The sequence below is a fragment of the Schistocerca nitens genome, chromosome 2, assembly GCF_023898315.1.
Source record: "Schistocerca nitens isolate TAMUIC-IGC-003100 chromosome 2, iqSchNite1.1, whole genome shotgun sequence".
Taxonomy (NCBI): domain Eukaryota; kingdom Metazoa; phylum Arthropoda; class Insecta; order Orthoptera; family Acrididae; genus Schistocerca; species Schistocerca nitens.
This window is the reverse complement of record NC_064615.1, coordinates 1,085,120,447-1,085,133,227: the sequence shown is the minus strand read 5'-3', so window position 1 is coordinate 1,085,133,227 and position 12,781 is coordinate 1,085,120,447. Positions and strand designations below refer to the sequence as shown.

At 43.7% G+C, this 12,781-nt stretch overlaps 1 protein-coding gene across 2 annotated transcripts in view; it reads left to right on the top strand.

The window, feature by feature from the left end:
- LOC126237480 (uncharacterized) overlaps window positions 1–12,781 on the top strand; it is a 361,405-nt gene that overhangs the window by 330,397 nt on the left and 18,227 nt on the right. For both annotated transcript variants that reach the window (XM_049947623.1, XM_049947624.1), the window contains exon 8: window positions 2,178–2,274. In XM_049947623.1, coding sequence (XP_049803580.1) covers window positions 2,178–2,274 — 97 coding nt within the window. The remainder of the gene's footprint in view (window positions 1–2,177; window positions 2,275–12,781) is intronic.

Sequence of the window (12,781 nt, the reverse complement as noted above, 5' to 3'; positions counted from 1 at the left end):
ATTATGTGATGTGATTCTGGGTAGTCTGTTAGAGGCAGACAGAAAAATAGCTAACGCACTGACTTGAGCGCATATTAAGGTATCCCAGTGATCACAATATCTAAAAACCTGTACATTTTATTTCGAAGCTTATATAAAATTTGAATGAAGAAATAAGATGTACAGCTTATATATAAGCTAAACGAAAACTGATAAAGAACAACTAACAACTAGAAATCAATAAAAATATAGTACATCGAAAGTAAAATTACTTGTAAATAAGAATAACGGATATCAATTTCAATAGTTAACATCGTCTGTTACGAACTGAACGTCCCAAATCCCATTTCCAATGATAAAGCAAGATTCTCGTGAATTGGGAAAGGTCGTCAACATCATCACTCAGTCTTGTGTCACCAAATTAATAAAATAACCAGCAAAATTTACAAGCAAGCCACCCAAGTGTCAAGAAATGAGCGGCAGATACCAACAACATATTTCTACGTCGGCACAAAATCAATGAAGTGTCTCGTGGGCAAACGAAAAACAGAAAATACGGCAAAACCTTTCATTAATAATAGGCCTGACAGGTATTTTCAGATCTATATTTGACTTCCGTTAGACAACGATAAGTGTGGCTTTAATGAAGATAAAGGCACGAGAGGGACAGTTCTGACGTTATGCTCGCCTCAAGAAACTTAAAGATATTTTTAGCGGATTTTTTTCCCTGTAAAAGGCGTGCGACGATGTGCAGTGGTACAAGTAACTATAACCGAGGATGGGTAATATGCATTATGAACAGAACCAAGAGAGAACAATAAGAATATAAAGGTTAAGAGCGTTTGCTGACGATGATGTTCTGTGAGGAAAGTGCCATGATTGGACAATAGTAAAAAAGTTCCATTCGGTGTAATTTTTGGGCAACTCTCTTTGAAAGTGGATAACTGTCAGATAGCGCCTATAACAGAGACAAAGGAACCGGAAGTATCCGATTACAGGATTGCTGCACGACCTATTGAGCCCGTTACGGCACTTACGCATTTAGAAGTAAACCTAAGAAAAATCAGTGTAAGGGATGCCTACTGAAAGACTTGTTGGAAAGGTTTCGAGGAAATGAAATGTGTCTGTAAAGGAAACCCTGAAGGAGGTGTTGGCGAAATCAGTTCTGACATATTGTTCTCGGAGAATTTAAATGGGAAAATCATGTTCTTACGAAACACTGTTGGGTTCAGAGAAGCTGTATTCGAACAAAACTGTGCGACAGTTATGCTTCCAGAATTTTCTATCCCACGTTGCGAACATGAGGGTAATAAATCAGACATTAGGGCACGTACAGATGCATATAGAAAGTAATTTTTCGTTTATGCCCTTGTCGTGTGTGTTGCTTACCTCACGCAGAACACTTCGAAGTCCTAGATTAGAGTATGTAATGTTAGGCAGAGCCAGTGCAGTAAAACATTTACCATCTAAAATATAGAAACGGAAGACTAAGCACGTAGTAGGCACCGGAACTAATTTGCGTGAAACATTAAACGAACTTGATCATTTAACGCGTGACTATATTCCTGACGCTGCTTTTTTATAGCAATCAGATTTCGTTAATTTTTTAGGGATGATGAAGTATTTCAGATTCGACATGAATCAGAAGATAAATTAGCTGCGATGATACTCAAGTGATCATTCGCGTAAAAGCCTAGAAGCCTATTAACAAAACTAAAAGTCATTGGTATATTAAAACCTTTTATTCGATAGCGCTTTTACCTTCATTATTTAATGTGTATATTTTATTATTTACTGCTTAAGAATGAATATATTGTTGCACATTTCATAGGTAGATGGAAAGGGAGCAGCTGAGCTGTTGTACTTAATTTATGGTTTTCTTAATTCCCTTGGCTAAGCAGCCGAGTTCTGGAACTTCTGCACAACACAATTGCCTGGGCAACAAAATCGAATACAAAGCAATCTCTACCTTTTTGCTATGCATTTGACACACCTGGATGTCTAACAGAACGAAATGAAAAGGAGAATTATACTCTCCGACTACGCATGTATTCACTAATAAAACCGATGTTATTTATTTATTCTGTACACGTTTTATTATTTTTGCGTCATAAAGGGAGTTTACCTTGTATGACACTTGGATCTCAGCCGCTAAAACATCAGAAAACTCGACATAACTATGGTATTTGTTCTTACAGCCGGACTACGATGACGTCGATGAAGACAACAGACTGAAACCATTCCCGTCGTCCAGAAGCAGTGGTCGCGACAAGGCGAAGGACAGCAAGAAATATGGTGAGTACCACACTTTACAGTAGCTTTCCACAGTCCACAGCGTGTAGTTACGTTCCATCTACAGGAGCGATGAAAGATAAGGTATCGTGCAAACTGGAGAATCATGGAGCAGGAAGGCAGCGTTGAAGACTCCTTAACGTATGTGTGCCAGTTCCGTGCAGAAGTTACCTGGAAGCATCATTTGTTAGCAGTACGTCGTGTGCAGCACTTTTATAGTCAGCTTTGCTCTTATGCAGCTTCACTGTGTCTATATCTGGAAGACAAAGCTGGCACTGTTCTGATACACCTCATTCGGCACTGTCAGGGCAGTTTCGTTACCAGTAGGTCCCTTGGTATTAGCACATACATTGGTGTCAAAGATTAAAGCAACAAAACACTTTTTTTCTGGGCCTATATCTAATTCGCGTTGTAATGATACAAACTCTGCATGGAATGTAGCGTTCCGGTCAACGAACAACCGTGGAGACGATGAGATCGGGGCACCTATCAAACGGGGTAGTACTTGCCTGGTGTACACAGTCATAGACGTTGCTGTGTGGCACAGTGAAAACACCTACCAGACTCTCTGTGGTGGAGGGATGTAGGAAGAATGGAAGCAAGACAGTCACAAATTGATGTGACCCGATGGCTTAACGTGAACCATACTGTTGTTTTTCGGATATAGCAACAGTCACAGCGACCGGAACTGTATCCAGAAGACCAGAGCAAGGTCGACTGCGTTTGACATCAGCAAGAGAGGACCGTTATTTGGCTGTTGGAGGACGCCGGTACTGCCTTAGTACCGCGCGGCATCTGGCATCTGACTCCGTAGCATCCACTGGACGTGTTGTTTCGAGGCAAACGGCGCTCAGAAGGCTTCAGCAGAGTGGCCTTTATTGCCGGAGACCTGATGTATGTGTACCTCTGACGCGTCTTCACAGAAGGGAACGTCTAGAGTGGAACGGTCAACATGCCATCTGGACGGTCGAACAGTGGGCCTTACAGGTAAGTCCCAATTTGGTATGGAGAGCTATTCTGGACGGATTTGCATCTGGAAGGAACGTGGAACACGATTTCGGGACGCAAACATTGTGGAAAGGGACCGATATCAAGGAGGATCCCTAATGGTGTGAGCACGGGTTATGTTGACCACTCGAAAACCCCTTCATTTCCTTGTACGGTTGAATCGGCAAGGTTCAACTGCTGTCAGGTATCGTGACGAGGTCTCGGGACCTCATATGGGGTGAAACTTCCTGGCAGATTAAAACTGTGTGCCGGACCGAGACTCGAACTCGGGAGCTTTGCCTTTCGCGGGCAAGTGCTCTACCACCTGAGCTACCCAAACACGACTCACGACCCGTCTTCACAGCTTTAATTCCGCCAGTACCTCGTCTCGTGCCTTCCGAGTCTCGGTCCGGAACACAGTTTTAATCTGCCAGGAAGTTTCATATCAGCGCACACTCCGCTGCAGAGTGAAAATCTCATTCTGGCTCGTATGGCGTGGTTGCGAGGTGCTGTGGGCCCAGACTCCGTACTGATGGACGATAATGCTCGACCTCAAAGAGTATGGGTGGTTGATATTTTCTTGGAGACGGGAGAATTTCGACGCATGGCGTAGCCTGCTTGTTCTCCCGATTTGAATCCCACTGAGCAGGTCTGGGATGCACTAGGGAGAGGGGTTGCATCTCGCCAGTATCCACCAACCAATGTGCAAGACATGCCAGGAGCTCTGCGTTATTGCCTCAACATGAATCTGATGACATAATTTACAGCATGCCTGTACTGCTACCACAGGTGGTCACCCCCCATATCGAGCACAGTAATCAGTTGCCGGAATGTGTGTCTAGATACGTTAAGTTGGAAAAAAACGAAGAGCGTATTTATCTACTGTTATGCAAGTTGCAGTTATTTACGTTTTGTATTCTTTACGTTGTTTCTACTTTACTGTCACTTGCATAAACGTTTTTGTGGCAGTGTAAACGCAACTTTGCAAGATTTCTGTTTAATCCATTAATTTTGGACAGTAGAGAATTTCAAAAATGACGCCACTGAACTGCATGAAATTGAGTGCTGCTACGGCTCAATTCCAAATCGTTATTTGGGAAGACTCTGGGATGACATTTCCGTACGTTGGCCTGTGTCTCGTCCGTGAACGAAGAAAGAGAGTGTGTACACGAAGCGTGCAGATGTCCTCGCGAGCTGATACCACCTGGCGGCTGTTTTCGCAAGCATCCTCCCCAGCAGTGAGGCGGCAGATAGCGGCCGGCGGCAGCTGTTAGCCGACTGATAGCATCCGCTGCGGCGCTGATGAGTATCAGCGGCAGAAGTGGCCCAAGGATGCTGCCCTGCGGCGCGGAGGACGTGACAGCGCGCCACTCTGCCGACGCCCTCCTCAGAATAACGATCCACGCCCACCAGTCGCCCTCGCCGTGGTTGTGTAAATGCCTACTCCGAGCGAATAACGTACGAGGTACGAGCCTCACCAGCATACCGCTCCAACAACTACAAAAGGGTGCAGTTTTCGTACGTATTTACGACGACATAACGGATGTGTTGTAATAGTTTCACTTACCTATTCTGCAACACCTTTCCCCGTTTTACTTCGCATGAGAAACAATTTTCCACACTTAACTAGGTCATGAGTTCGTAAGCAGTGGTGTAAAAATATTTTCTTTTTTCAAGTTACATCACCAGCACTCCAAAAATTATATGGGTGAACGAGAAGATATTCAGACCTAGTCTAATTGTGCAGTCTCTGATCTCAAACGCTATCGAACAACTAATAGCTGACCGTGCTATCTACTAATGAATATGATCTATTTGCTCCAAAGCCAACTCCGAGTACTCTTGCTGTCCTGGCTGCAATATGAGGCGTCCTCAGTCAATTTGCTACAACAGTCACAGCCTCTAGAGCCAAAAGATCGTCAAGCGGTTCCGTTTCGACGTGCGATCTGTATTTAGAGCCTTGTATTTTAATGTTTAAGAGAGTATATTGTCTGAATATTTAATAATAAAAAAATTATGTAACGTTTTTTTACTGTCATTAGTAGTATTACAAACGAACTTTTCCAGCCCACTGTTATAGTATTTTGTTTGTTACATTGTTTATTTTTTTTAAGGCTATTAATGTTACATAACTGCCTAAGCGTCTTTCTCTACCGATGTTCTTCACTACTGGTATTATTGTAAGCTCATATTTGTTAAAAACATCATTGTGTTCACAAAACTATCATCACTTACGCAATGTCTCGAGAGTGCATTTTCCGAAGTCTATTGCGCGGAAAATGTATTGTATCAGTGAGTGAGATATCATTTTCCTCACATTTAACTTGTCAGGCACGTAGTATCAATTGTCAGCTTTAAAAATATATCAATTTTAGGTGTTCCCCGAGGCACATTTTCACAGCTGCCTTCAGCTTTATTACGTGATTGAAAAGCGCTATTATTAACTGTTTTTGATAAAAATGACTGCCTGGTTTGGGATATCTGTATGATTCGAGAATGTGAACAGCAGTTTAATTCGGTTTCAGTGATAGAACAGTTTTCATTATACGAGAGGTCAAAATTGACTTCGGTTGTTCCATCGAGTAAGCTATCTTATTTTCTATTGTTCATTATTGTTTCATTATACGAGAGGTCAAACTTGATTTAGGTCATTCCATTGAATAAGCTATCTTATTTTCTATTGTTTCAAACAATAAATTTTCGCGAGCTCCTACAAAAAAGTCGAACTTCTGAGATTTTCATTTTGTTCACATAAGCTCTTGACATGTCCTTTGTGGGTGGCTTTCCGAAATGTTTTCTACCGTTTCTGCCATTCTGGTTCAAATGGCTCTAAGCTCTATGGGACTTAACATCTGAGGTCATCAGTCCTACTTAAACCTAACTGACGTAAGGACATAACACACATCCATGCCGGAGGCAGGATTCGAACCTGCGACCGTAGCAGCAGCGCGGTTCCGGGCTGAAGCGCCTAGAAACGCTCGGTCACAGCGGCCGGCTGCCATTCTGCATCGGGCACCGTCAGGTGTTTACTTAATTGCTGATGTTGTATTGACTTCGAATATCTTAATAATTTTCTGGTGAAGATGAATATTTTCTAGCTTAGCTGAAATTGCGCATGTCCGTTAGTAAGTCGCGTCTTACCAGCAGTGACGACAGCAACTAACACCAGAACAGTTGTCTCCGTGAAATGCTGTGGAACTTGCTAAAGGATGAGCGTATCTGCGACAATTTTGAGGTTTGCAGAGCGTACTGCATGTACTGTTGCAGGAAGATTCGTTCGATTCTGCTTGAGCATACTTCCTGTGTGATGTGCACATGCAAGACGAGACCAGTTTATTGGTTGGTTGATTTGGGGTAGCGGACCAAACAGCGACGTCATCGGTCCCATCGAATTAGGGAAGGTTGGGGAAGAAAGTCTGCCGTGTCTTTTCAAAGGAATCATCCCGGCATTTGCCTGAAGCAATTTAGGAAAATCACGGAAAATCTAAATCAGGATAACCGGTCGCGGGTTTGAACCGTCGTCCTCCCGAATGCGAGTACAGTGTGTTAACCATTGGGCCACCTCGCTCGGTGGAGCAGTTTATACTGTACAGGACAAGAGAAGACAAAGTTTGAAAGTCAAATGATGGCTAATAGAGACAGCGTATTAGCTCAGTACAAGGAGGCTGTGTCGAGGGAAGAAGTGTGTCTCTGTTGACATGACATACAGGCTTTATCATGGCTGTGTCTGTGTCGAAGGACCACGTCTAGCTGCCGTCGCAAGTGATCTACGGGAATCACGAAAAACTGGAGGCAGCACAGGTCGTGGAGATTCGAATTCCAGACCTTCTGTATCTGAGTCCAGCGTTTTCAAGATTGTTTCACCTTGACCGTAGTATTACGTAAGTGGACGAAGCATATATCCCTATAACAGTAATTTTCTTGTAGTCTACTACATGCAGAATCCGGCGTCGTTATTTTTAAACGTCCCCTAGCGTGACAAATGGAGGGAAAAGGCCCGTGTTCTCGTGCACAGCTTGTCTCGCGCAGTCAGTGTTTATGGTAGCGCAGTGGGACGAGTTGAGCCAGCCGACAGCGGGGAGGCGTCTGTGGAAGCAGACAGGCGCATGCCTCTCTGCCAGCCACACAGCGGCGCGAGCCTCTGGTCCGGCTACAAGCGCGTATTATTTATTCCTAATCGGGGGAAAGCGACACGGCGACCGCAGGTTGTAGAAATGTCACGGCGGCCGCGGAGAGCATTCCGTAAAAACAGCGCAGGGCCCGCAGCGTTACTGTGTCACAGCAGACCACAGGCGCAGACCGCGGCGGCTGGTCCACCGCCGGTCCAGACTGCTTGCTGCCGCTCTCCAGAAAGCCGCAGGGAGGAATGGGGAGGCGTGGCTTTCACATGTTACTAGCAGCCAGGCAGTCACATATTTACACCTGTAGCTACAGCAAAGCATAGGGCAGGGAGCTCCCACGTATATAGAACGAGTCATGGATTTCACTCTCCACCTCTGCAACAGATCTACATCCCCGTACATACTCTGCAAGCCACCATACGGTGCGTGGCTGAGGGTACCCTGTACCACTGCTAGTAGTTACCTTTCCTGTTCCACTCGCAGAGCCGGCCACGGTGGCCGATCGGTTCTAGGCGCTACTGTCTGGAACCGCGCGATCGCTACGGTCGCAGGTTCGAATCCTGCCTCGGGCATGGATGTGTGTGATGTCCTTATGTTAGTTAGGTTTAAGTAGTTCTAAGTTCTAGGGGACTGATGACCTCAGAAGTTAAGTCCCATAGTGCTCAGAGCCATTTGAACCATTTGACTGACTTACAGAACAAAAATCCTAAAATTGTTTCGTTTATACTAAGGTGATTTCTGATGCCTTCTTTTGTAGTTTTACAACAATGAGTACGACAAGATGCCTCTCCATTTCGTACTTTTCAAGTTAGTCATTACCGATCGAAATTAATAACCAGGCTTATAAATGTTTTTCTGATTCGTAACTGCAATAAAGTATATAAACTACAAGGTGCCGTTCAGAAATTGTTCTGAAGTGCATTTACGTAATGTCGTCATTGCTGGGGAACCACTGATGCCTATAAAGATACTGTCGCGTACACGATGTCACTAACACACGTGAAAACAAAATATACTGCTAGAGTGTTTGGGATCCCCACCAGATCGCACTGAAGAGACAGTGCATTTATTGAAACATCATTGAAACCTCCGCACAATACATTGCATATGCAACCATACTGCGTAAAACACAACCTTAATATTGAAAGAGAATGTTCTGTTAACAAAAAACGGCATTACTCCACATGATATTAATACACTGCCGTCGTGTAGCCTGTCTCTAATAGATCTATGAAAGTTTGAAATACGACACCGGAAAAATGTAAGTAGTGAAAAAATCCCTTGCACTTCACCACGTCTGGCCTGATAAAATCCGTTAGGATTTCCACCAAAGAATGTCTTTACCCACAAACATTTTGCCTGATTGTCCAAGATCTTCTCCATTATTGTGCAACGATGCTTGCCCGAGTCTTTGAGGTACCAGTCACAATGAAAACCCTTTGTGCTACACGGTAATGATTCTATCGCCAGGCGATAAAAGTAGACACTGGGACTATACGAAAACATAAATAGTTCCCAAACATATTCGACGTGAACATCTTTCAGACTACATTCCAATGATTGTGATAAGCTATCTGGCGCCCTCTCAGCTTTTATGAGATTGGGCTAAATGGAAAAAAGTTCTGCCACGAACAACAACCTCCCCTGTCCATTTCTGTACGGAACTAAAGAAAACAGCAGCGTTCGTCACTTCAGTATCTATGGGGTAAATCATTGATCGTTTCTTAGGCTGCCTTCATGGTCTTTGTGACACTGTGCGAGGAAACAGCACTAAATGGAAAGGTTCGGACTACTTGCTGAGGTGTAATGCGCCATTTACTATTTAACAGTCCTTTTTGCACTTTATAAGTACAAAGATAATTATACTGAGGAACTATCATCCCTGAAGAGTCAAAATATATCAAAAGACAGCCTTTTCCTGTTGACACAGTAGGCATATTGAATAATAAATCGAACAAAGCTACTCAGGGAAATACTGGATTGACAATGAATATTCCTGAGACATTATATACACAGGAAATATTACTGTGATATACATGCAAATATTGGACTCAGTGAAAAAGAGGAATAATAAAAAAACAATGAGTAACTGTTTTTGATACTGCAAAATGGACTGAATTCAACAAAGTAGTGATGATATTAATGTGATTTTTATATAAAAGTAAAAGTGATAATACAGTAACAGAAACAGAAGCTGTGAAATAAAAGCTCAAACTTTTAGCTGTAGGAGCAGAAGTTCGCTCAAATGGAAATACAGAGAACCATGAAGAGAAGATAAAGGGGTAATATGAACAGAAGAAGATAAGATTAGTAAGGAAAAGGAAGAGAACAGGCAAAAGCAATAATGCCAGGTAAATATTCCATAGTTTCGTTGATTGACGAAAATACGGCTCGTACCGTAACGCAAGGCGATGCAAGCCGATGATAGTAAAAATAAAGCACTACAAGAAAGCTGCAAACGTATAGCCATTTTCAAGTGCTGCTCAGAATAAATCATGCAGACACCTCAGACTCCCATTGAATAAAGTCTCTCTTCTGTAGTGCGTGTATTACTGGGCAGCTTGTTCCAGAGGTGGCGTAAAGGAAAGGGGTGATGGCGGGGGGGGGGGGGGATGATTGCTTTGGAAAATCAGTTTCACTGTTACTTTTAAGTACAGCCAGGGAACTGGACGGATCACCAGTATGCCAAGATGCTGAGCACGTCCATAAAATCATTGACATTGATAAATTGCGAAATATAAAGCAGATTAAGCCTTTAAAACCAACGTTTCTCTTTATTTTCGTCCTTGCATAATCAACGAAACAAAAATTCGCATTTTCGGCCCCCGTTCGACATGTAAATGAGCGTCGGCTTCTGTATCCATTATCGGAAAACGGCTCATTGTGGATGCAGAGAGTGTTCCGGGGTCCGGACCGGGGGATCAGCGCCTGCTGTTTGAACTTTCCCCGGCGCGCTTCGCGTGTTCCAGGCACGAGGCGGGCCGCGAACTCACGACCCCTGCCTCGCAGCGCCGCAGTCTGCAGTGAACCGTGGACGAGAGTGCCCCGGCGCTTGCGACAGAGTCGCAGCTTGTCGGAATATATTGCATCAAGGAGGTCGTGCGTGACCGAGCTGTCGCGCACGCAGTCTGAAGCAAGCGTGCTGTACTTCAGTGTTGTGCTCAGACTCACTATCCCACTCACATGCTGTCAAAAGTTAATAATCACTTTCAAAGTGATACTGCGTGTCAAAAGTCATGCTGGAGCCCACTTATTCATCGTAAGTGGACGAACGGACGTGATTGACCGGTTTATAACAAATTCCCTTTACAAATTCGAAGGAAACGCGGCGATTACACAACGATTCAAATATGAACCAGTGATCAGGAATCAGGGACGAATGATTTTTCTTGCTACTGGAGTGAAGATGTGAAACAATGTGTTTCAGTACCTCGGGTGTTCTGGGAGTAAAAGTGATAATTTTAGAAATTCTTGCAGTCCATATGTGTCATACAGCAAACCAGTGCTTAACAGTATTGGTTAAAAACAGTCTTGGTTGCAATATTAGTTTTTTATTTTTCAATTACGCGTTTCGCCTTATTTAGGCATCTTTAGGTTATCTTAATTTGGTATTTCTTAGAAATATTTCTAGAATATTAATTTGGCATTTCTAGAAACGTTTTTACTGAGTTTAACGAAGGCGATGTTAGCCTGATATATTCTACGATGCCCTTTGGCTACACTGATTGAAGCATTCTTCTAAGAAATACCAAATTAAGATAACCTGAATATGCCTAAATAAGGCGAAACGCGTTGTTGTAAATTAAAAAACTAAAATTGCAACCAAGACTGTTTTTAACCAATAATACTAATTTTAGTAACGTCTGGACTAGATTGTAACCAACTATTGAATGTCGTACGAAAGACAAGTGCACAGGTAAACAACGCCAGATATTCACATGTCTTGCAACATCACACTACCGATGTGTGTTGTTGCATTGATGCATGGCAACGAGAACTTCATTTATATCGTGGGTTACTATATTAATTACAGGGTTGCAAATATAGCAACTTAAGGTGAGGAAGAAAAGATTTTTTCATGTTCGTTCGTGTAGTACGGAAACGGTTTATCTATGTATATGGATTCTTGTTCAGACTCTCACGCAATCGGAGATACTTACTGAAACTGCGAGCTTCTAATGCGATTCTAGAAACAATTCAGTTTTTTTCTGCACAAACTTGGTCTCTCTCTCTCTCTCTCTCTCTCTCTCTCTCTCTCTCTCTCTCTCTCTCTCTCTGCCCATCCACTCCATCACCTCCATCTCCCCCGCCCCCACACACCATCTAACTGGTCCTAAGGAATATACTGCAGCAACAGATTAACGAGGTATATTTCATAGCTCCGTGAGACCATTTGGAGCAGTTCAGGAATCAAGAACTTCCTTAATATGTTGATGGAGGCAGATCGCCACTAACTTTTTGTTTAACTGGACACCTCATATTGCAGCTGATTCTGAAAAGTGGTTGTGATATGTATGTTGTCTACGTGTTTCTGCGAATGCGTAGGGGGTGGAATACTAGAAGAATATAAAATCTGAAACACGGGGCTGTACGCCCGAAAACACCAAGCAGGACGTGACGAGTATGCATAGAGTAACGTACGGATCATCTTCGTCGAGCGATGCAAAGGATCGGTTTCCAGACATGCTCCTACAGACCCTTTTGCTCCGTCAGAAAGAGTCGTAGTGGAGATTTCTGATATGCAACCTAGTAATCTTAGCACTCAGTTTGTTAGAAATTGTTCTTTTGTCCCCCTTCCGATCAAATCCTAGCGATTACAATTAGGGGCTGCAGAAACCGTGATCATAGTAGTAGAGCTAGATTTTTAGTTGCCTTAAAAAGCAGATTCTGTAAAACAACAAATGTTAAACGATCAGACTTGTGTAGTTGAAATGAATGCAGCCAGACCGGCGAATAGCAGCCAATACCCACCCGTATCGCTGCAAGACATCTCAACCGAGAGAACACACGTGGGCGTTCTGTAAAGGCAGAGAGGCCTGTCTCTCGCAACACCTGGGGCGACGCCCACTATCACCGCTGTGGCCTGATTTACGGTACACTTTGGTGCCGCGTGGCTGCCCGAGCTGCCCCCTGCACGCACAAACACACACACACACACACACACACACACACACACACGCACACACACACGCACAACTGCACTTTGTAGCTTCTCGCTCAGTGGCCACTGTTCTGTAGTGTCGCCACGGCCGATAGATACGTTTAGTATGTACGGCGTGGCTGCCCGTCCTGCTTGAGTGGACAGTCGTGGGCAGTATCTCTAACTGTGCGCTCGGTAACATAAAGTACGCAGGAGGAGGCAGAGGTACGACGGGGTGTCGAACCCAAGACCTGAACAGTAT